Raw genomic sequence first — 24,935 nt, forward strand, 5'->3', positions numbered from 1 at the left:
TAGTATAAGTGTGGGTGAGCCAACCCCAAAGTTGTAAACATGATAGAACCGTTCTTATTTCGCATCTGGCAGACCAACTCTACAGCTGTGCAGGTCAGGCAGAGGGCTATGACTCAGTCTGTCTCAATATCCACCCTATCTATGACCTGCTGGAGCATGCAGGGGAACCTTACCTAAGCACGCAAAGATGAGGAATTCCACAATACAGGACAACAGCAGGATACCCAACAAGAGTCCTATGAAGACCCAGCATCAATAGTGTAGTATAAACAGAAGCCTTGAACCAGACCAATGACTCTTTGCAATGAATACTTGCAAGTAAAGATATATGGACAAAGGTGCTTACAGTGTGTCTCATTGTGTTACACTGAAACTTCAATAATTAGATTTTTAAACATATATATGGACTTTTTTATCATTTTTATATAAGGAGATATTTTGATGGTTATTACAGACGGTAGTTATGATTTAGTGTGATTATCATGCCAAATGTAGAAATAATGAGGTTAACACTACTGTTTCCTCCTTGGTAAAGTTATGAGTGTTCTTAACCCTGAAAGAGCAGAAGAGATACCCTGAGAAGTATGATAATTACCTTTTTTTGCTTCTGTTATTTAATATATTTTTTCAAACATTTGATGTATAATTCAACAATTTCAAATTTTAATGTATTGAGAGTTTCCACACAAAACTAGCTTTTGTTTAACTGTTGACTCCTACTACTATTCCCTTGAAGGAAACTTCTTATGTATGGGTCTGTGGCTTTGAGTGCACATCTTACTGCTAGTGTTAATAACATCTCTTATATAGAGAGAATGGTGTCATTGGAAAGTTGACACCATACACTGCTGTCTTTTGTGGTTCATAATAAATACATGCTGAACTTTAGATGGAAACACTGAGTTCTCTCCATTCCACAGCATAAGGATTACAGGTGTCTATGCACTTGATGTACAGCGAGAGGCATTTGTATGGGGTTTATTTGGAAGATGGAGTTGGGGATGAGTTGAATCAGGTTCAATATTATTTTATTAATTATTAATATCATCATCATCACCATCATCATTATACAGAGTTTTGTGAAACAAACTGTGAATTAAGACAGGTGTAGAGGCTCTAAATGGCTTCGATTTAAGCAAATTTATCACAGATTCTGAACACTCATTTCAGTGTTTGTGGATTTAAGCAAATTCAGCACAGATTCTGAACACTCATTTCAGTGTTTGGGGAACTTAGTGCATTTTGAATTACTTCATTGGGAGAAGATTCACAGAAGATTGAACATTAATCCTTCTCTTGTCCATCTCTTGCACAATTTTCTCTTTAATTTCCATGCTTTCATATTGCTGTATAAAACAACTACTGTCTAATTCCATGTGAGTACATCTTGAAAATAATGATTATGAGCATTATAAGGAATCTGCAATGCCAATAGCTAAGCCATGATCATCTGAAACTTTAAAGGTCACATGGGTGTTCAATTACTGTTACTCAATTGGAAAACTCCAGGTGAACAAGGATGGACTCTTCATTGCAATTAGACAACCCACCAAAGGTATAGGAAAAGTTGGCATTTGGGAAGTTTTATTACAGTATGTGAGTAATTTCTCAACATTTGAATGTTTAAATGTCAATACTATGGCTACAGAGGACCCAAATTAGATGCTATATTGATGCTGTTCAATTGTACTAAGATGAAGAGGATTATAGTACTGGCCAATTGAAGGAAGACTGAATAAAACATTATTAAGAAAGAAAACTTCTTTACTTCAAAAATATTGCATTTTATGTGTACTGGTTAGTGAGGGTCCACTTGTTTGTCCCAGCGCCTGGCTAGCTGAGACCCAAAATAATCACACAGAAACTGTATTAATTTAATCACTGCTTGGCCCATTAGCTCTAGCTTTGTATTGGATAACTCTTACATATTAATTTGACCGATTTCTACTAATCTGTATATCACCACGAGGTCGTGGCCTACCAGCAAAGTTTCAGCACTTTGTCTATCTCTGGCAGCAGCTCCATGGTGTATCTTAACTATGCTTTTCTTCTCCCATGCTATAGGCCAAGCCAGTTCTTTCTTCATTAACCAATAAAGGCAACACATAGACACAAGGACCTCCCACACCAGTGATGTGTTGAAGTGACATTTACAAATTTAGAAAGAAATATTGGTGAATTATGTTTATTGGGCTATCTCTTATTCATATATATTCACACATTATAAAATGCGTTGAAGAGAAAGACGATGGCTTTCTTGTCTAAACATTTAAAAATACGTAATGCACAATTGCTGATTTATGAGTCTGATTTTGCATGAACTAAGGAAGACATCAACTTCTTTCATGTTCTGGATTCTATTACAAAACCTTTCTCTGCTCTTTAAGTTACACGTCACTCTTATCACCCTTACCAAAGAACTATGTGTGGTGGGAGATCATAGTAAACATTTTTAGCGTTAAATAAAACAGAACTAACTTGTCTTCTGTGGTGTACAGAAGCTAATATATGCTTAAAATATCCATTCAGTTATATTAGAAAGGGAGACTAATTCTTTCCCATTGAATTGATTGATTACATTAAATCCTTCCACTAATTTACCAGTAAAATGAACTATAACTCGGATAATGGTCATTACTATTACTTGAACAGTTGTGTCTCCTGAGTGACATCTTTGATCATTCACAACATATAAGATTTATGTAGACTAAATGTAAACAATTTTGTTGTTCTTGAAAAAATTTCAATTTGTGCATTGGCTGCCACACTTGAGCTATGAGATACATGTACTCCATATCATATACATAGACAAACATATAACTAAATATGTAAAAAATTATAAAATTTCTGAAAATAATTCTAGATGAAGATTCACCACTGAGCTATATCCCTAACTATGAAGCTCTTCCCAGCTAATATTTGAAGAATTAACTAACTGAATACAGTAAGTCTTATGTTGGATATTTTTTCAAAAAACATTTTAATATTTTCTTCCATTAGCTTCTTGTTTCCTGCTTTCAAATTGATTTCATGCTAGTCTTATCTTGCTCCTAAAGGTATTGTGTCATCCTTTCTCTGGTTGTTTTCAGATATTCTTTGCTCTTAATTTTATAAATACGGATACAATGCGCCTTATGTTAGTTTTTCTTTTGATTTGTCACATTTCTCCCTTTGCATTTTGAAGATTCACAAATCTGTCATTTCTCTCATTGTTACAGAAATGTTGTCTACTGTTTTAAATGTTCCAGGCATGCACATTTGCTGTTTTTTTCTTTTCTTGTTCCAATTACAGCAGTGACATATCTTTTGCAAGAGTCCCATAGTTTCACTATTCTAGATATGCAGCATTTTCTCAGTTTTCTTTGTGCATACAAGTTCAGGATTCCACACTGATATTTACTGAAGGTCTTTAGAATACTTGAGTGTGTCAGAATCTATTGATGAACTACCTTGGAAACAGAACACTTGTGTGTACCCATCAAAGACCCTCACAAACACAGGATGATTACGTTTCCCCTGTTGAAGAATTAAGGGAAGTTCAACTGATCCTCACTGAATATTCCAGCACCTTCCAACTTCCAGTATCCCCACCATGATGCATATAATTCTATACCAGAATTACCTGGCCTTGGGAGTTGCTCTATCGGAAATAGAAAGCTAACTGAAGGGGAGATTCCAGCTATGCTCCTTTTACAAGGTCATTACCTGTGTGGGCCACACATGGGGCCTATCCTGCAAGGCAATTGCCTGGGAGTCACTGAATTCCTGAAACTAAACTCTCACTTACGTCCCCTAAGATAATCTAATTAAATCACTGGTTCACTAAGCTTTACACAGAAGAGAGTGTTCTTATGGCCTGTCATTAGTGCTTTCTCTGTGGTGAATGAGCATTTCCTTTTCCACAGACAAAGGCTCCTCTATCCTGCCAAATAGTCTTACTGTCTGTTACTGTTGATGAGGTTAAGTTTCTTTGACCTTCTTTAGGATTTCCACTTCTACAGTTATACCATTCTCCTGATTTTGAACCCTTGATAAGATTTTTTTTTCTCTAGAGTCACTAGCCATTTAATTTTAGTCATATTGTCACAACAACTCTACAATATCTTTGTGTTATATTTGTTTTAGCCATTAAGACTAATTTTGGCATTTTGTGAGCCTATTTGCTAAGTAGAGAAGTAATACATCAGGTAGTAGGTACAAAACTGATGAAAGTGAGTGAGTTCAGTGTGCTGTGCTGTAAGAAGCAGGTTGACAATTTGTACTTTCTCTTTACTGCATCAACATATGTCAGAGCAAAAATATTTCCTGTGTTTGGTTCAAGTCTGTCTCCTCACTGTCATTGGTTTATCCTAGAGATTTACTTCTCCACCAATACTGAAAGAATCAGCTCTTTCATCCTCATTCCTCTGCGGTCTTACTTCACCTTTCCTCTGTGGTGTTAAACCAGCAGGCAGAGGAAGTACCCTATTGTCCAATGAACAATTACTGCACTTGCTCCCTTTGCCTTTTCCTTTACACCCCCTTAGTACCAAGCCATCCACAGCTCCATCCAGAAGACCTGTGAGGCTGAGAATTGCTTGGTGATTTATCTCCTGACTGTGGAAAGAAAAAGCGATCATTGAATCCATCTTCCCCCTTTTCCGGGTACATTAATCTCTAGAAATCCTAAATTTATTATAATTGCATTATTTCCTATTAATGACAACAAGAGCAGTGCACACTCTCTATGTATGCCATCATGGTGATTTTTCTCATTTCCTTGATTTTCAGGTAAGAAATTTGACCAGTGGCCTTGCATTTTTCAACCTAGGAAGGGTAGCATTAATTTGTCAACTTGTTCTTCAATGTGAGGCAATAAGTAAAAGCTTCAGAGCTCATAATTTGTCAGACTTAAAACTGGAAGTCTAACTTTTGAATAGTATTCATGTTTAGTCATATTTTGTAAACAACTCTGTCATATCACAAATATCCTAAACTACTATATATTTCACTTATTATCTTATTGCCTAGGTTATGCTCTAAAATTTAGAAGGTTTTCTTTGCTCATGTGGGCTGATTTGACCCAAAAAGAAAGAAAAAAAAAACTTGAAATTTGGTTACCATAAATTGATGAAGTCAGAGAAAATTATAAACATTATAAGAGTCTAAATAAAGGACCCCATACATGAGTAAGTCTATTTCTTTTCCTGGGGACACACTGGGCTCCACATTTAATGCACATTACTAATTTGGGGGCACATGGCATACAAAGCATATTATTATTGGTTAGATGTATTTCTCAAAGGATATTGATTCATGTTTTTTAAGCAAAGACACACTCAAATTGTCCCTCTTAGATCTCCCTTCATTAGAGTCTTCATGATCCATGAAAAGTGGTTTATCCTCACCAACTGTGAACCCTACCACAAGAATAGTTCAGTGTCTAGATCAGACGATAAACAACATGACTAAAGCTGCCTTTCCTATGTATGGTTTACTTGCTATACTACACATAATACACTTCTCATTCCTTCAAGTGTTAGAGGAAAACATACTAATAGACACTTGATAACTGCTACTTTCCAGATGATGATAATTTTGTTCACTATCATGTTAGATATGTTTGTAAAATGTCTTCTATCATTACATGCCCTGTGCACACATTTCTACAAAAATGCTTTAGAGATCTAAATCAGTCAGAAGTTAAAATAAGTAACTACTACAAACTGTCATAGATAAGTCCTGAAGAAAACTATTCTTTTTTCCATTCAGGAAGGGGCAAATATATATCGTGTTTGTTTCATTGTATATAGCTGTAGATTCAGCAAACCAGGGTTTCCCAGAAAGGATTGGGGTGGCATATGAAATAACCACCACTGTCGCAGGCTTCCTCTGTATATCCACATGCTCGGACTTCTAGCACGAGGCATGGCACAGGAAGGCCTCCATGTTAATATTCATCTGAAAATGGAAAACCAGGTTGTCCCTCAAATCTAGAAAGACAAACAAATCGTATGAGTTTTGAGTGACTTCTATGAAGCTGTTATGCAAAAATACAAAATATAAAATTTTATTTTCTGGTAATCCATAGTCTACCTTAAACATTATTTTATAAATGGTTAAACAAAAACTAAATAAATATTACATAGTATGCTCCTTCCCCTAAGACATACACAGAAAATAACGTTAAATTATCAAATATATATCTATCCAAAAGAGATAAATTCTTTTTTCCATTTTTTAAAAAAGAGAACAAACTGTCTTTTTTTCATTATACATGGAATCCAAGTTTCCACTCCTTCCCTTCCTCCCATTCCCTTCACCTACCTCCCCACTACCTCTGTCCACTCCTCAGAGAGGGTAAGGCCCATTGCTTTGGGGAAGGTCCAAGGCCCTGCCTACTATATCCAGACCTAGCAAGAGAATAGGTTCCCAAAGAGAAAAGGTTTCCAAAGAGAAAAGGTTCCCAAAAAGCCAGTTAAGGAAGTAGGATAAATTCTGCTGCTACTGCCAGTGGTCCCTCAGTCTTCCCTAGCCATTTAATTGTCAACCATATTCGGAGGAACTAGTTTGTTCCTATGCTTGTTCTTTCCCAGTCCAGCTGGTTTAATTTCAAATTCTTAATGAAAGCAGAAACTAGTCACCTTGATTTGAAAATAAAAAAAGCAAACTACACACTCTGTAATAAGAAGCACTTCAGGGAGATATAAATGGGAGGCATCAATTTCACCTCAATTTCTACTTGATAATTTACTTGCTAAAATCCTGCAAGCACTATACTGATCTTGATTTAGAAGTAGAAATTATGGAGTAGGAACATTTCTAACTGGAGAAATGTTTTTGGTGCAAATGTGTGGTATGAGTTTTGATCCCCAGTGTCCACATAAAACTGGCCATGGTAGCATGCAACTGTAATAATTCTCCATGGTGACATAGAAAGTGGAAACAGAAAACTTCCTGCAAACCTACAGACAACGTGAAATACACAGTAGAAAAAGGATATTCTGTTTCAAACAAGATAGAAGGCAAGGAACACAATCACAGTTGCATGGTAGATCGTTCCATCTTCTGTTGTCTTCTTCAATTTCTTTTAAAGATTAATAGTTCTTGTCATACAGGTCACTTGTTTGGTTTAGGAGAAGTTATATCCTTTTGGGTTTGGGTGAAATGTTCTGTTGATATCTCTCAAGCCCTTTTGAGTCAAAACATCTGTTAGTTCCTTTATTTCTCTGGTAAGTTTCTGTCTGACAGACTTCTCAAGTTGTCAAAGTGCAGTGGTGAAGTCTCCCATTATCAGTGTGTGGGATCTGATGCTTGTTGTAAGTGTATCATTTGCAAATGACTGTACCCTTATATTTGTGGCATAAACGTTCAGAACTGAGACTTCATCTTGATGGATTTTTCCTGTGATGAATATGAAATGATATTCTTCATATCTTTTGACTAATTTAGTTTGAAGTCTACTTTGTTATATATTAGGATAGCTACACCAGCTTGTTTTATAAGTACATTTGATTGGAAAATCTTTCCCGAACCTTTTACTTTGAGGTAATATCTGTCTTTAATGTTGAGGTATGTTTCTTGTATGTCACAGAAAGATGGGCTCTGTGTTCATACCCAGTCTGTTAGTCTACATTTTTATAGGCAAATATTACAGGATATTAATGACCAGTGATTGCTAGTTCCTGTTGTTTTTGTTTTTGTTTGTGGTGCTGTGTGTTTCTATTCTTTGGGATTTTCTGGTGTGTGATTATTTATAGCCTATGTTTTTGTGGTTATTGCTAGCTTCCTTGTATTGGAGTTTTTTTTCTAGTACTTTTAGTAGGGCAGTATTTGTGGGTAGATATTGATTAAATCTGGGTTTGTCATGGAATATCCTGTGTCTCTGTCTATACTGATTGAAAGTTTTGCTGGATATTGTAGTCTGGGCTGGCATCCATGGCTTCTTAGTTTGTTCATAATGTCTAGCCAGGACTTTCTGTCTTTCATTGTTTCCATTAAGAAGTGGAGTATAATTCTAATAGGTCTGCCTTTATATGTTACTTGGTTTTTTTCAGTTGTAGTTCTCAATAATCTTTCTTTATTCTGTATGTTTAGTGTTTTGATTATTATGTTGCAAATGAACTTTTTTTTGGTCCAGTCTAGTTTGTGTTTTGTAAGCTTCTTGTATTTTCATAGGCATGTCTGTCTTTAGGTTGGGGAAAGTTTCCTTCTATGATTTTGCTGAATTTATTTTCTTTGTCTTTGAATTAGGATTCTTCTCCTTCAACTTTTATTATTCTTAGGTTCAGTCTTTTCATGCTGTCCCAGATTTCCTGGCTGATAATTCCTGGATGTCACTGCTATTGCCATGGTCCACTGCACTGCTGAGGCTTCTCCCAATGGCCTGTCCCTTCTGCTGCACTGCAGAGGTGTCTCTTGGCAGACTGACTCAGAAAATGTGCTGAAAAGTCTGCTCCTGGTGGCCTGGCCCACACATCACACTGCTGAGGTTGCTCCAAGCAGACTGGCCTACCTGATGTGCTCTGTACTAGCAATTTTTCAATATGCTAGCTCAACAATTGTCATATTTATATTCTTTAGAAGTAATTTCCCAGTAGTAGAAGAAATACATATGCAATTCTTCCATCATGGATGTAATAAGAATATTTTTCCTACTTACAGAGATAGCCATATGGATATAGCATTATGGAAGGATAACACTTTTTTGTTGGCTAAAAGTTCTCCTACAGGTGGCATTGTTTTCTACATTCTATAATGCTATTCATAATTTTATTTTCTAATATTTCTTAATATTCAACATTGAGGTGTCTATATTCTAGAAAACCAATACCAAGTGAGCTACAGAATTCATTAAGCCAGTCATTATAAACACAAACACAATACATAAAGACCTGAGAGAAAGGTGCTACATACTGGAGAGGGAGGGGGAGAGGAGTGGGGGGAGGGGGAGAAGGGTGGGAGGAGGGGGAGAAGGGAGGGGGAGAGGAGTGGGGGGAGGGGGAGAAGGGTGGGAGGAGGGGGAGGGAAATGGGAGGCTGGGAGGAGGTGGAAACTTGTTTTTTGTTTATGTTTTTTTTTCCTCTTTTCTTAATAAAAAAAAAAAGATGTAGAACTTTTCAAACCATTGAAAACATTAAACTTCCTGAATTCAAGAAACAATTTCACCTGGAGGAAATATCAAAGACCACAGGACTGGTAGTCATGCATTTAAAATAATTAGAGATTAAGCAGGTATAGGTAAAATTACATGACATTGAATTAAAAATGCTTCATGAGGCTTGTTTAAATGCCTCAAGTGTAAATCACAGGACAGACAAATTCGGAAGCCCACACAAAGAACAGAGACCCAACACTGATGACACAGAAACTGTCCCTGAAACAGGGGAAGAGCAGTAAAATGCATTAGGTCAGTATGAGCCTGGGTCCACACCTCCTGCTTCTCTCACAATGGACAGAATTCACAGGAGGCTAGAAACAGAGGATAAAGCTCTTGTTTCCCTTCCGGTGTAACATGGTCTCTGTATTCCTTGCTTAAATTAAGGCAAATGATAACAATTATGTTAAATCCACCTCAGAAAAAAAAAGTTGAGAAAAAACATTTACTGAAATTACTTACATTGTGAAACTTTGGTATCGCACGTTTTTATTCAGGCCATCAATGACTTTCATGTCCTCCAAAGACAATTGAAAATCAAAAACCTACCAAAGAAATAGGAGCTACATTATTATATTTACACTGCATGTTTGTCAATCTGCCTATTCCAAATGCACCAGACTGAATGATGCAGATAAATATTTAATATATTCAAGAAATCAAGAAAACGAACACATGCTCATCAAAACATTTAAGGAAGTGATGAATACCAGATGTAGAAATTCTGGAAATTAATTCCTGAATTGAAAGGTACAGCCTCTCACACAAAGGCATTAACAAATGACCTGAGGAAGAAATAAAGACATTATGATTACAAATATGATCGTAATCAGGTTGTTCGATGGTCCAAAATAAAATAAACTCAGTAGTTTAAATGTTTAACAAATTCCCATAGTAGTCATTGATACAGTTTTTTCTTTATTTTAAACTATTTTCATATATTACTATCAATCATTCTTTTCCCCTCCCCAAACTCTTTCCAGATTCTTACCATCTTCCTACCTATACAAGTTCAACACACACTCACTCACTAACAGAGAAAGAGAGAGACAGAGACACACACACACAGAGATAAAAGAATCAAAGTAAACTAAAAAATGTAATAAAAATAATATGAAACAAAACCCCAGAAAAATATGGCATTAATTTTGTGTTGGTAAACTATTCCTGGGTATGCCTCCTGCCCGGAAATATAGTTCATATATTCAGTGACACTGCTGTCAGAAAACTGATTTCATCATTCCCAGCAGATATCAGTTGAGAAAAACTCCTAAGCGTCCAGGGGTCGGACCTTAAATTTACTTCTCCCCTTTAGTTCTGAAGATTTTTCTAGCCTAAACCTGTGCATGCTGCCACAATCCCTGTGAGTTAATATATGCATCAAGTCAATTGAGTCTGGTCTGTGGCAATAAAAAGACTTTTAATGATTTATTTCTATACCTGCGTATCAGATCCCTCTGTGTGGCACTGGCTGCTTGGTGTCTGTGCTAGAGTAGGCTTTGGCTTGCTCATGGCCCTAGAGGCCTGGCCTAAAGGACTGGACCACTGCCTCTTCTGTTTCTCCTCACTCCACATATCCCTTTGTTACCAACTGCCTTGTGCCCCTGTGGGAACGGGCAGCTGCCCTGATCTGTGTGTACAGTTGGGGGGTGCTGGGCCTGCCATTATCCCTGGAGGTGGTACCACCTACAGGGGTTCCCAGGTCTTTGGCCAGGCCCAGATCCCAGTTAGCCTCTTACATTATGTTCTAGACCAAGGCCTTTGCTATGAAGAACAGTGTTTCATATGACCCATTTTCCTAGTGCATGAGAAATAAAGATTATTTAAGTAAAAAAAAAAGAAAGAAAAGCTTCTTCTTGCAGTAGATGGAAATTGACATGGAGACCCAGAAAAAGAAAATACACAGAGAGTGAAAGACTTTGGAGCTCTCTCTCCTATATGGGAGACTTTCTATGAACTCTTCCCCTCAAAGCTCAAGGATTATGTGGAAGACAAGGCAGAAAGACTGTAAGAGCAAGAAACAGTGACTGACTCCAAGTAATAGTGTCTGTCATTAACACAATGTTCTTCTATGCCTCAAACTTGAGCAATAGTATTTTATGAAATATTTATAATGCAATTCAAGGTAAAAATTTTAGAAATCTTAATAATTAAACTCCAATTAAAAGGAAGTGACATCAAGAATTTTTTTTTATATAAAATGTGGTCCAGTTCATCAACAAGAAGGTTTTCTCTTGTTAACAAAGGGAAAGAAATAAGATGAGAAGACCAAAGGTTCTCATAAAAATAACACCAAGAAAAAATAGCTAGCAATGTCTGAAAAATTAATCATATTAAGGATCAGGCACTTCTTGCATACTTCCTCTCTTTTCAACACATCTGGCAGCTAATAAAACAACAACAGCAACAAAGGCTGTTAATAAAATAATTATATTTCTATGAGTCAATAAGATAGAACAGAATAAATAAATTCGTTAGTTTGAAATTTATAGAAGTTGGAAATGAATGTAATAACTATTTGAATTATTGCAAGTTTCTAATGTTATCATGTATTGAGCACTTCAAATCCAAGTCATACAGCAAATAGTCACAGTCTCCAAAATAATAAACTCAGTGTAATATCAACTTTGTCAAAACACCCTGGATGGAAGTGGCCAAATTGATTGCATAAAAGAATAACCCATAAAGAATAAGCAGACCTGGGAGCTCAGTCCAGTGCTCCAATGTGGGTCTTTGTCTCTATCTCCATCCATCGCCAGATGAAGGCTCTATGGTGATATGCAAGATATTCATCAGTGTGGCTATAGGATAGGGTCAGTTCAGGTGCCCTTTCCTCAGCTGCTCAAGGAAAAAGCTGGGGACACCTCCTTGGACACCTGGGAACCCCTCTAGAATCCAGTCTCTTGCCAACCCTAAAGTGGCTCCCTTAAGATATATACTTCCCTGCTCCCATACCCACTCTTCCTCCATCCCAACTGTCCCATTCCCCCAAGCTCTCTCCATCCTCCCCTTCTCACTTCTCTCTCCCCATCTCCCAATACTCCCACCCCACCTCTCCCCTAAGTTCTCAATTTTGCCTGGCAATCTTGTCTACTTCCAACATCCAGGAGGATAACTTGGATGGAGATAGAGACAAAGACACACATTGGAGCACTGGACTGAGCTCCCAAAGTCCAAATGAGGATTAGAAGGAGAGAGAACATGAATAAGGAAGTCAGGACAATGAGGGGTGTGCCCACTCACTGTGTCAGTGGGGATGATCTAATGGGAACTCACCAAGGCCAGCTGGACTGGGAATGATGGAGCATGTGATCAAACCGGACTCTCTGAATGTGGCTGACAATGAAAGCTGACTGAGAAGCCAATGACAATGGCACTGGGTTTTGATCCTACAGCATGTACTAGCCTTGTGGGAACCTATTCTGTTTGGATCCTCACCTTCCTAGACCTGGATGGAGGGGGGAGGACCTTGGACTTCACAGAGGGCAGGGAACCCTGACTGCTCTTTGGACTGGAGAGGGAGGAGGAGGGGGAATGGGGAGAAGGGGGAGGGAAATGGGAGGAGGGGAGTAGGTGAAAATTTGTAATAATAATATAAAAATAAAATAAAAAAAGAATAACCAGAATATGTATGCCATTATGTAAAAGGGAACCTTAGAATATCTAGAAGATAGAGTCATTAAAAAAAGTAATGCATTAATTGATGATAGAAATGAGTATAGACATGGGGTTACTGAAAATAAATTTTGTTACCCATTTTTAAATTATATGTTTTAGCCAATGATTGGAATGATCAAAGAGTAATTCTAGTGAAACTTAAGGGTAAGATGGAAAGGACAGAGAATGACATTTTTGAAGATGACAGAGAAGAGTTTGATTTATTTTCACACAGGAAATCTTAACACCAGCCAACTACAAAAGAAATCCATGAATAATCTAAAAAATGGAGAAAAGAAATTCCTTTTAATATTAGTATTTAATTTGAAACATGGTGAGAATCTAGATCTGGAAATGAGGTGTTTAACAAAATCAGAAAGTCCAATGAATTTACAGAATAAAAAATGAAATAGACTAGAAGAACATCTCTTGTTTCTATTTTCCAGAGTCTACTTTGTGTTAAATGAATTTAGTGCTGTTCTCCTTAAGATGTGGACAAATTTCTTGCCACATGGCTTAGGGTGTCACTTGTATTTACGACAAGAGATGGTGTACCTGATATAAGATTAGATGTGAAAACACATAGAATTTGTAAACTACTTGGGGGTTGTATAATATGAGGAGCACTGGCTGACTGGAGGATAAACACTACAGAGAGGAGAATCCAGCTCCACTTAGGACAGTGTGATCCTTACCCTAGAGCAGACACCTCACCGCTCCTCAAATGTACGAACAACTTCAATGCAGAACAGGAGAGAGCCTGACCACGATTAGAATAATCTGAGATTGGATCAGACCACACAAATCTCTAACCATGAACTAATCAACTGCATAACTGACTATTCAAAAAGGGCCTGTACGTAGGTGCGGATTGATTTTTACCACTGCTAGTATTAGTGGTATAAATGATCTCCTATTCAAAATGAGCAGAGAAGTACTCTCATGAAAGCCAAAACATGAAAAACATAGTTTTATGACATGAAATGCATTCAAAGTGATTAAAGACCAGAACATTAAAATACATGTATTTACAGGAAAATACAAAATAAACCACAAAGAAATTGAAAGATGAAAATTGCCTAGGCTCACTTGCTTCATTTCAGAAAATGAAGAAAAGGGCATGCCACCTAATTAAAGTTAAATTACCAATGTTATTCTGATATAAACATCTAGCTGTAACAGCAGTCACTCTGTAAACAGTCATTCCTTCTGAGGAATACTATTTAAACCCCCTGGAGATGCCCTTAAAGCACAGATACAGTCAGAACGTAAAGGATATTGACTAGGGTTATAGTACTAACCACCAAGTCCATAGGATAAATCTGTGTAGGTGCCTAACACCTGCAGCATATCATTACCTGCATGTTCTCTTTTATCCTCTTTTCAGTGAAACTCTTGGCCAGGACCACAACCCCACGCTGCTGCTGATAGCGAAGAGCTATCAGGGCTGGAGTTCGCTTGTATTTTTTTGCCATGGAACCAAGAACTGGATCATCCAAAAGAACTGGAATATTTTGGTTCACCCTGGAGGGAAGGCAGAAGTGTTAATATCTTCTTCTAACTGTTGAATTTGTTAGAAGACTTCTAATACATAGAAAGGTTGACATATAGGCCATGGTTTTTCCAAATATAATGCATGGGGAAACTATAAAACCGTTATAGACTTTTATGCTCCCCAAAATGAAAATTCTCCCTGCTTAAGTTTCATTAATAATGAACTACAAGAAACAGTGTCATAAGATGAAAAACTATTTAATCAACATTGTTTTCATTTGGTTTGATTATCATTGTCCATGTTACCCTATATGTTCTCGTTGGCTTCCCAGAGCGCTGTAAGCAACCATAACAATGTCTTTTGACTTGCAGAAATCCAGAAGTTTTCTCTGGTTGAGATAAGGATGACATTCTACCTATAGATGAATGAAATAGAAATGTGCCAAAGTAAATAAAATTCCATATTTAATATAAAGAAAAATGTCAAAAATGTTTAAAAGATAAATTAGTTCAATCCACATAATGAAATTTTAATTGAATATATTGCTATCAGGCCTGGTATGGTGACTCACGACCATTACTCTACATTTTAGGAGGCAGAGACAGGAAGATTGCAATGAGCTTGTGGCCATTCTAGTCTACAAAATGTTTCAGACAAGCCTGGGTTACAGATAAAGACTATGTCTTATAAAACAAGCAAAATAAAATAAATGCATAAATAAATGAATGAATAAATAAATAAATAAAAGTAAATGGAGAAGAAATGGGAAAAGGGAAAAAAGAAAATATAAATATCTTCAAGTGTATTTTGGAAGATGGTAGATGTTTGTGTGTCTATGTCACAGTGAACATGAGGTGGTCAGAAGTTTTTTGCATGGTGATTTTTTTCCTTCTACCATATGGGTCCCAGAAATCAAAGGATTTGGAACCATGAACCTTTACCCACTGTGCCATCCTGCTAGTACCATGATTGAATAAGTTATTTGATTTATTGTTATTGTGCATAATGAGGCATTTCAGATACATTTTCATAAAGTATGCCATATATTTTGAGCATATTTACCCTTGTTCCACTTCCTTCTCTCCCCATCAATATTCCATTAAATACTCCAGAGCTACATGGTTATATTTAGAATTTATGTTATAGGAAACAGTTGAAGAAGCAACATTTTTGAAGGAAAGCTAGCTCTATATCATGTTTCATTAATGGAAATACGAGCTTTTGCTATGATGAGTTATGACTCATGCTCCCTTTGTGGAGCATGGAATGGATTCATTGATTTTTGATTATCAAATAGAAAACTAAAACAAAAATTGACAAAATCCATAAGGAAAGGAAAAGAAACAGTTTGTGGATGTAGCAATAGTGTCATTTATGTATATTTTGGCATTAAAATAAAAAATAAGAACATCCAATAAAATATGTACATAAAATAAAAATAAACAATTTCTTACTAAAGTACAAAAAGAACTAAAGTAAAGAAAGGAATTCAGAGAGTCAGAGAAACAGTCCTCCCCAGGGAAGGAATGCCAATTGATTATGTGGAGCCAAATGATCAGTCCTAAAAATCTACACATACAAATAACATCATGCAGACTGAGAAGGCTGTATTCATGAATTTATAAATATGTATGTACAAACACATATCCATATCTGTATATAACAACAGTTAAATAAAATTAAGGTTATGAACTGAATTTGGCCAAGGAAACTAAGAGTATAGTGAAGAAAGGAAAGGAGAAATAGGAGAGATAAACCCTCTGCAGCAATCATTATAGTAGCTTTCTTTCTCAAAATACTTATAATGAAAATTATGAAAGATTATCCCATCTTCTAGAAATAATGTTACTAGACTAATTTTTCAAAAAATAAACCTAAAACCTGACATGAATATTGGTCAAGAAACATAAACCAAATATGTGTATGATTTAGGTCACAATTTATAATAAAGAAACTTTACCATTTCCCTTAATGATGCTAAGAATAACTCCAGGGACAAGGCTAGCAAAATAAATGTGCTTTAATGCTTTATTTTATGGCAGAAACCAGAAAAATTGAAAGACACTAGAGAACAAGGTCATCTCAAAGCTTCGTTCTAAGTTTCCAATGTTATTTCTTCCCTCCAATTGGCACCTCGCAGTAACAGAGGAAGAAAGGAATGGAAAGGAAAGATTGGGGGCTGAGGATCCCCACCTGGTTGCACACAGGGTTGTACTTGAGCCCTGGCATGTTAAGAATCATCTCCAGCTGCCTGCGGTTAAAGTTGGACACCCCGATGGACTTGGCCAGTCCTGCATCCTTACACTTTTCCATGGCCTAAAGAGAAAATAATGCCAATATATAAACTAACATAAGTGGAAAACTATAACATCAGAAACAACACTGTAAGAAAATAAAAATGAAACTTTATGGCATTCATTCTTAGGAAAAATAAAACAGTAAGGAAAATGACAGTATCCATCCCTAAGAGTACCCTGAGCTACCCTTAGTCAATTAGATTGTTTGTCATCATTTAAGTCAAACATTCCCTTCATGTCTATTATATCACTGTCATGCATGGCCCCCACCTCTTCAGTAAATAAATACCTATGAATCTCATTAATTTTTACAATACAGAATGCACACCTCACTCTCACAAGTGGGGTTCTGACTCTACTCTCACTCCTACTTCCACTGTGCTCTCATCGATGTACTCACCTTCCAGAGAGCACACAGATCCACTGTGTCAAATATGTATTTTCCATTCTCATCTGTTGGAAGATAATTTTCTCCTGGCTGGAATAGCGACAAATGTTAATCTCTCAACAAATGCATTTGCTCACAATAACAAAACTCACTGATAAAGAAAGGGGTATGAATATGACTTCCAGCAGATGGGTGTATTATATTTCATTTAATACTGGTCTTATGTTTTGGGTTGTTTTTTTTTTTGTTTGTTTGTTTGTTTGATTTTTATAAGATTTAATTATATACATAGTATTTTGCCGGCATGTACACCTGCACGCCAGAAGAGGGCACCAGATGTCATTACTTTTTGAGCCACCATACGGTTGCTGGGAATTGAACTCAGGACCTATGGAAGAGCAGTCAGTGCTCTTAACCTTTAAGCCATCTCTCCAGCCCCTGTTCTTATGTTCTGAATGTAAAGTTGTAAAAAATGTCCTTAAGTTCCATGGTTCTTTTTAAAAAACAAGTAATTTCATTTTAATAAAGAACTTGTTTCTGGTTACTTAGATGGTCATGCTTGACTTGTGTTTCTGTTCAATGCCACTTTCATTTAGGAACTGATAAGAATATTACAGTGATCTCCACCAACAATAAAGTTCATTTTGACTCATGGCAAACAAGAAATCTTCCCCATGTTCCTTGCTTTTTTGTTCTTCAGTCCTGACAAGTATGCAAAAGATGACGCAAGATTGTTGTGTTTTGTTTGCTCTTTTGTGTTTGTTTGTTGTGTGTGTCTGTGTGTGTATCACAGCTGAAGGTGCTGATAAACACTTGAAGATGGTGTCAGGTTCCCTAGAGATGGAATTCCAGACAATTAACGAACTATCTGAAGTGGAAGCTGGAAACTAAACTCAGGGCCTCGGTAAGACCAAAAAGTGCTCTTAACCACTGAACTGCATGTCTCTCCAGCTCCAGATTGGTGTATTTTTAAATATTATTTTGATGATGTAAAATACATAGAAATCGGCACCTGTCAATGAACTAGAACTTCAAACTATGTAAAGTCTAAATTTATCACCAATAGAAATTGTTGAAATAAAAACTAAGCTAATTTGGAGCTGGAAAGATTGTTCAACAGTTAAAAGACCTTGCTGGTCTTCCAAAGAAAACAGGTTCAATTCCAAGCACCCACATGGCAGCACATTACTGTTTATAACTCCTATCTCAAGGAACTCAATGCCATCTTCTGGCCTTTTGGGTACCACACACAACTTGGTGAAAACACATTCAGGGAAAACAATCCCACGTATGAAATAAAACTAAAATAACTTATAAAACAAATAAGCAGATTTACAATAATACACAGGTCAGGAATTAAAAATCAAAGACACGTTTTAAGATTGCTTAGAATTTCAAATTCAAGGCTTAGGCTATTCATTCACATAATCCTATTATCTCCTTTGCATAAATTATAAGAATTTTCTAAAATTAACCAAACTCTGTTTTAAAACTTGATAGAAGTTGAATTCAACCAATCAGGAAAATGTTAACTTTAGAGATGAAATTTTTTGGTGATCATATCTGCATACCTTCAGAGACACTGGGAAATGAATGAGGAACAGGTCCACATAGTGGAACTGGAGTTTCTTCAGGGACTGCGCCAAGCAAAGCTGCACCAGTTCTGGACAGTGAAAAGTACACCAAAGCTATGAAAGTTAAAGAATGGAACTTACATTGTATTATTAAAATTTAAGAGTTTGGTGTGTAAGTTTACTTATTAGAGACATTTTTTTCAAGTGCTGTGACACTGATGACCATAGGAAAAACTATTTTTATTCCCCTTGAATTTTATTCATTTTATCTATCTATGACCTCTCTTAAATATTTGTTTATTTTAACTTGATGTTGGATATTACTCAAGTCCCAAAACTTCCATCAAGCAGTTATAGTGTTTATCATAAAAATTTAATTTTGCTGAATTAAGAAAACAATTTTGGATTCTAATACACTATAACATTTCTTACATATAGTTCATTATGGTGTGCTGTGTTAGATTAATATACATAAAGCAACTCTAACCTCACCTATAACTATTGTTTGTAATGTAAATAACCTCAATCACCTTATATGAATGTCGTTGCAATGTACCAGGATTTCCAAGAATACTATGAAAACAGTCACTTTATAATCAATCAGCAACAATGAAGGAACTGTTCTCTAGAACATCATGATTACTGGTTCTCTATGTCTAAATAGCCATTTAAAATCCTTCCAGAATGACATATTGTATTATCAGCAGGAAAATTTGGTGGTCTGCATTTGCTCACTCTGAATTATTAGTTGGGGTCTCAGGTCTTAAATGATTGGTCAAGGAAAAATTATTGCCACGTGTGCTTTCATCCTTCACTATCCATCACAGGCAGAGGAAGTAATGCTGCTATGTCTATGTAAAAAGAAAATGAATAAAAGTATACAACCTCAAAATAAAGCATGGAGGTTTAGAGAGAAGTGTTAACAAGGCAGTGCTTGTAGATAGGCCTGATTTGTTTCCCAGCACCCATGTGGCAGATCACAGCCTTCTTTACCTCTAGTTCTAGGGGTTCTGATGCCTGCTTCTAGTCTCTGCAGGTATAAAGCTCACTCATGGTACATGTAACATACATGCAATCAAGATACGAATACACATACAACAAGTAAATATTTTTTAAATCATACATAGATAAAATCAAATAGTCTAAAAAATAAGTTACTGGGCAATTTTATTAGGTGGGGAACAAGCATTTAGAAAGACTTTAAAGTATTATTTTAGGTTGATTTCCAGTCTCTTTATTTCAATTTCCTCCCAGTAAAGAGTAACATCATAAACAATAACATCCCTAAGCACTTTTATTCAGTCAAAGTAAGAAAAAAATCAAAGTATTTATATGGCCTGATCATTCACATTGAGATCATGGTCTTTGGCAGCAACAAAAACCTCAGTAACTGCTTGATTTGGAAAAATGAGAATTTAAAAAAAAATGTAGAACACCTGCACTTTTTTAAATAAGAAATTACATGCAAAAGAAACACAAAAATACAAATACAGAACACATAGTCATGTGCTATATAACAAAGTATTTGTGAGAAATGATCCACACGCATTCAATGGTGTTTTATAAGACTATTGTTGAACTGAACTACTCCCATTGCCTAATGACATCCTAACCATCATAATGACAAAGCACACTTTACTCAGAATTCTGTAGTGATAGTAACAGTTTCAGAAAAGTATAATAGACACAATGATATACAGCCTATAAAGATAAATAATGATATCTGTGGAAAATTTATGGAGGTACTTTCATATATTTCTTACTGCTTTTAAGATTTCTGTTCTACTTATACAACGATATCTTTAATGAAAAAAGTAATAGTATAATTTGATTACCGAATCAACTCAATGTGGAAGAATTCATGCATAATTTGTTTATATATCTGAAGGAAAATATTTCAAGATCCATTTTTTTCTACTTATAGAAATACTTATAGGATAAGTAAATTATTATAGAATTATATATATACATCATAATTTATAGTTATATAATAAAAACTCATACTTATATGCTATATTTGATTGTTATATAATAATAATTATACAATATAATATCATGTATTCTATAATTAATTGTATCTTCTTTAACACCAAAAGTATATTCTTATAATACTGTATTTATTGATAAAAGAGAGAAATAGTGTTCTGGTATTGAGAAATTTTATAGTTATTCATGCAATCAATAAAAATAGCCAGTTTTTTAGTCCATTCTAAATCATGCTCTACTAAACTGAGATTCAGAACAAAAGGAAGCTAACACCCACTGAAAAATTTAAAGACATTGATGAGACAGTTAAAGCTAACAACTTTCTCTATAATAATGGCCAATTTTGGTATTGCACTAAAATTCATTGATTATTTAATCATATAAAGATTACTTCAGCACATCACATTTTATTTTTTTTATCAATACCTTTGTTGTGTAAAATATATCTTCTCTCTTCACAGTGCCTTCTGCAATCTTGCTTCGGATGGCCAGTCCTATCTCCTCTTCATTTTGATATATAAAAGCAGAATCAATATGCCGGAAACCCGTATCTATAGCTATTTTGGTGGCTTCTGTAACCTTAGTTTTGGGTTCCTATAAGATCAACCAAAAGCAGTATTTAGAGATAGATATGACTTAGTATTTTTAAAGCATAACAACAAAACATCTTTAGCATTAAGCTTCCCCTCAGTGAGGTAGGCATTTGCAGTGAAGAATACAACCAAGTCTGTCTGTACCTCTTCCACTGAGTCACAAGGGTAGGGTGCCCAGGAACCAGTCAATTTATCCAGTCAATTACATATAATTGGCATTAGGGTCCCCACCAAAACCACAGGAAATTATGTGTGCTAGAAAGATTCCTATGTATATGACACCATAAATTTTATAAAAGAAAAAGGGCATGAGACCACACAAAGAAGAAACACTATAGAATCTTCTATGAGCTTTCTCCCAGGGAAGTGAAAAAGAATAAATCAAAGTACTTAACACTGAATTTACAAAATAAATGCATTTAAATAGAAACTATTTAGTTTCCATTTCAAAGTTGTTCATTTGTATCTTGATAAATAACCCTTAGTTCATCCCAGATGAAAGAATGCACACATGAGTCCTACTGTTTGCACAGAGAGTTCATGGAAAGTTATCATCCTTGTTATGAAATGGGAAGATTTCAACATTCCCAGGGATCGTCTAAGGTTCAATTTCTGCACAGAAATTTGAGAAGATAGAAATATGATATAATTTATTTTCACACAGACACTTTTTTGCATAAAAATAATAAAAACTATCAGCAAGATTGTATTCAAAGCACAAATCCATGCCTAGAAAATTAAGGACATCATACATAAAAATATTTAGGGGCATGTCTTCATTTAAGCTACAGTTTCTTAGTTTATAGGAATTGTCATTTAATGAAAAACAAGCTTTTATTCTATTGGCTAAATTTTATTAAAATCTATACTGCGTTAAAGGAAGAAAATGAAATAGCAATGTAGTAAACATAAAAGGAAGTTTTTATTGTTATGCAATTTCAGGGAAATACAGGAAAAAGTAGATATTTTCCACAACATTTGTTGTTTTAGTTAGAATTTCTATTTCTGTGATAAAACACCATGACCAAAAGCAACTTGTGGCTGAAAAGCTTTATTTCATCTTATAACTCTCAGATCACACTCCATCACTCAACAAAGTCAGGGAAGAAAATTTAGGGAAGGTGCCTGGAGACAGGAGCTGACTTAGAGGCCATGGAGGATTGTTGTTTACTGGCTTGCTCCTTTTGACTTGCTTAGCCTGCTTTCTTATGGAACCCAGGACCACTACCAGGATGCTACCACCCACAGTAGGCTGAGCCCTATCACATCAATCACTACTTTAAAATTTTTTTCTTAAAGTCAAATTTTATGGAGACATTGTCTTAGTTGACATTCTCCTCTTTCAAATGAACTTGGCTAATGTCAAGTTGACATCTATAAAGCACAAAAGGAAGAAGAATACAGTTTTAAAATGGGTAAATATATAAACACACATCTCAGAAAAAGAACTAGGGCTTGCAAACAAGCACTTTTTAATAGTTTTAATTCTCATCAGAGAGGCTGCATTCTGCAACTGGAGAAGAAACAGAGACCCACAGCCTAACATGAGGCCCAGCAGAGAGAATCCTGCTGAAGAGAAGGAAGAAAGATTCTAGACAGGGGGATCAAGGACATCACAAGAAAACCCACAGAATAAACTGCCCTCCTCACAAGGGAGCTCACAGTGTCTGAACTGACTACCAGTGAGCCTTCATGGGACTAACCTAGGCCCTCTGCATATATATGACAGTTGTGTAGCTTGGTCTTTTTATGTGACTCTTAAAAATGGAATCAAGAGCTGTCTCTAACTATTTGGCTGACATTTGGGACCCTATCCATCATATTGGGTCACCTTGTCCAGCCTTAAGACATGGGGAGGTACTTAGTCTTTCTGCAACTTGATATGCTGTGATTTTTTTTATCTCCATGGGAAGCCTGCCATTTTTGGAAAAGACATAGAGGAGAAGTGAACTGGGTGAGTTAGGGAGTTGTTTTATAAGGGAATGCAACGAGAAAGGGGAAGGGATACTCCAGTAAGGTGAAATAAACAAATTTAAAACAAAAAAAAATGCTCAGAATTCAGTACCATTGATCCTCATGCAGTGCTCTTGAAGGCTTGATTTCATTCTTTTTCTCTAATTAAGATAGAAGAAAATGGAAGGAAAAACTAGTGCCCTCAAATTCTGCTGCAAAACTCATTTCTCAGCCCTGATGCTGAGTGTATTCTGCCTTGTCCTTGTACAAGGAATAGTTCTACCATGGTAAAACAAAGAAGAAAGTTAGCCCAACTAAATCACATCAGAACTCAATGACTGCACATACCATATCAATCCCACTTAGCCAAGCCAAGCACTCTTTTTTCTTGAACCCTGAGCCCCTTCTGTTGCTCTTACCCCTTGAGGTACATAGGTACCAAAGCCCAGTACAGGGATGAAGTGACCGTCACTTAGTCTCACTGTCTGCTGTTTAGAATTCATGCTTCTAGGTACTCCAACAAAGAAGATATTACTTCTGTCTTTATAGGACAGCAAATATGTGCTTGGCACAGTCCTGATTGTCTTGTAATGAGTAACTAATGGCAAAGGAAAATAAAATATTTTTTTCTGGTGTAATGTGGTTGGGTGATAGTGGGAATAGGAGGGGTCAGGTAAGGGGGAGGAAGGGAGAGAGAGTACTGGAAGAAATGACTGGAAGGAAATATGGGTCATTTCAGGAGCAAGGCAGAAACACGGTGTAATGGCAACTTCCTGGAGTAGACAAGGTGAACCTACTAGAACTCCTAGCAATGTGATACATAAAATCTGAATAGGCCATCCTCTGTAAACAGGCAGGGCTTCCAGTAGAGGGACTGGAACACCAACAGAGCCACAAAAACCTACGACTTAAAATCTGTTTTGCCTGCAAGATATGTTGGGTCAATGGAGGCTCAGAGCTCTTAAGAATGGCCAATCAATATTGGTCAAACTTGAGGCCCAAATCACAAGAGGGTTTCCAGGCCCAACATTGTCTAAATGGACAGGGTCCAGAAGCTGGATGGCTCAGAGACATAGAACTGAACCAAACACAACTAAAAACCAAAAAAAAATTAATCAATCCATTTCTTAAAATATTTTGCTATACTCATAGAACTATGCCTAGTCAAAATGTCATCAGAGAGGCTTCCTCAGCAACTTAGAGGAGCAGATACAGAGACCCATAGCCAAATATTAAGCAGAGATAGGGAACTCAGCAGAAAACAGGGAGGAAGGATTGTAGGAGCCAGAGGGGTCTAGAATACCAGGAAAATACAGCCACAGAATCAACAAAGCAGGGCTCATAGGGGCTCACAGAGACTGAATCAGTAATCACAAAGTCTGCATGAGTCTGCATTAGATTCTCTTCATACAGGCTATGGTTGTTTGTTTAGTTTGGGGTTTTTGTTGGACTCCTAATGGTAGGAGTGGAGGTATTCCTCCTACTGAGTTGTCCCATCCAGCCTTGAAATGAAGATTTATGACTAGCCTTGTTGCAGCATGCTATGCCATGTTCACTTGATATCACTGGGAAACAGTGGAGCAATGAAAGGGGAATAGGAGAAAACAAGGTCTGAGAAGAAGGAAGAGAAGAGAAGTTTCGGTTGGGATATACTGCATGAGAGAAAAATGAAAAAAATTACACTAATTTTGACAAAGGAAATGGAAGGGCGAACTGATTATATTACATTATAGACTCAAACACTAAATTATAAATAAATCATTTATCCATCTTTGACCTAACACAGTAGGGGTAACAAACCAATATCTAATTTGATTTAAGGCCACCTTCCTGAGATGAAACTCCTACCCAACACT

The 24,935-nt window shown here is 36.2% G+C and overlaps 1 protein-coding gene across 1 annotated transcript; it reads right to left on the reverse strand.

Moving 5' to 3' along the window:
- Positions 1-5,623: 5,623 nt before the first annotated feature.
- Positions 5,624-23,582, reverse strand: LOC121432644 (estradiol 17 beta-dehydrogenase 5-like). The gene is made up of 9 exons (XM_041630749.1): positions 23,499-23,582; positions 20,960-21,127; positions 18,545-18,661; positions 16,986-17,063; positions 16,482-16,604; positions 14,594-14,703; positions 14,152-14,317; positions 9,599-9,681; positions 5,624-5,972 (listed from the first exon to the last, which is right to left on the reverse strand). Exons 1-9 carry the CDS (start codon positions 23,580-23,582, stop codon positions 5,930-5,932), a joined length of 972 nt encoding a protein of 323 aa, XP_041486683.1. The 3' UTR covers positions 5,624-5,929.
- Positions 23,583-24,935: the final 1,353 nt, after the last annotated feature.

The sequence above is a fragment of the Microtus oregoni genome, unplaced genomic scaffold, assembly GCF_018167655.1.
Source record: "Microtus oregoni isolate MIOR12 unplaced genomic scaffold, Mior012 000035F_ref0000213, whole genome shotgun sequence".
Taxonomy (NCBI): Eukaryota; Metazoa; Chordata; class Mammalia; order Rodentia; family Cricetidae; genus Microtus; species Microtus oregoni.

Excerpts from the sequence above, each read along its gene's own strand:
- LOC121432644 (XM_041630749.1), bottom strand. The coding sequence starts at position 23,582 with ATGAATTCTAAACAGCAGACAGTGAGACTAAGTGACGGTCACTTCATC. Across the intron at positions 18,662-20,959 it reads ATATATTTTACACAACAAAG|CTTTGGTGTACTTTTCACTG; the intron begins GTATTGATAAAA and ends TAACTTTCATAG. Across the intron at positions 5,973-9,598 it reads CGATACCAAAGTTTCACAAT|ATTTGAGGGACAACCTGGTT; the intron begins GTAAGTAATTTC and ends TTGTCTTTCTAG.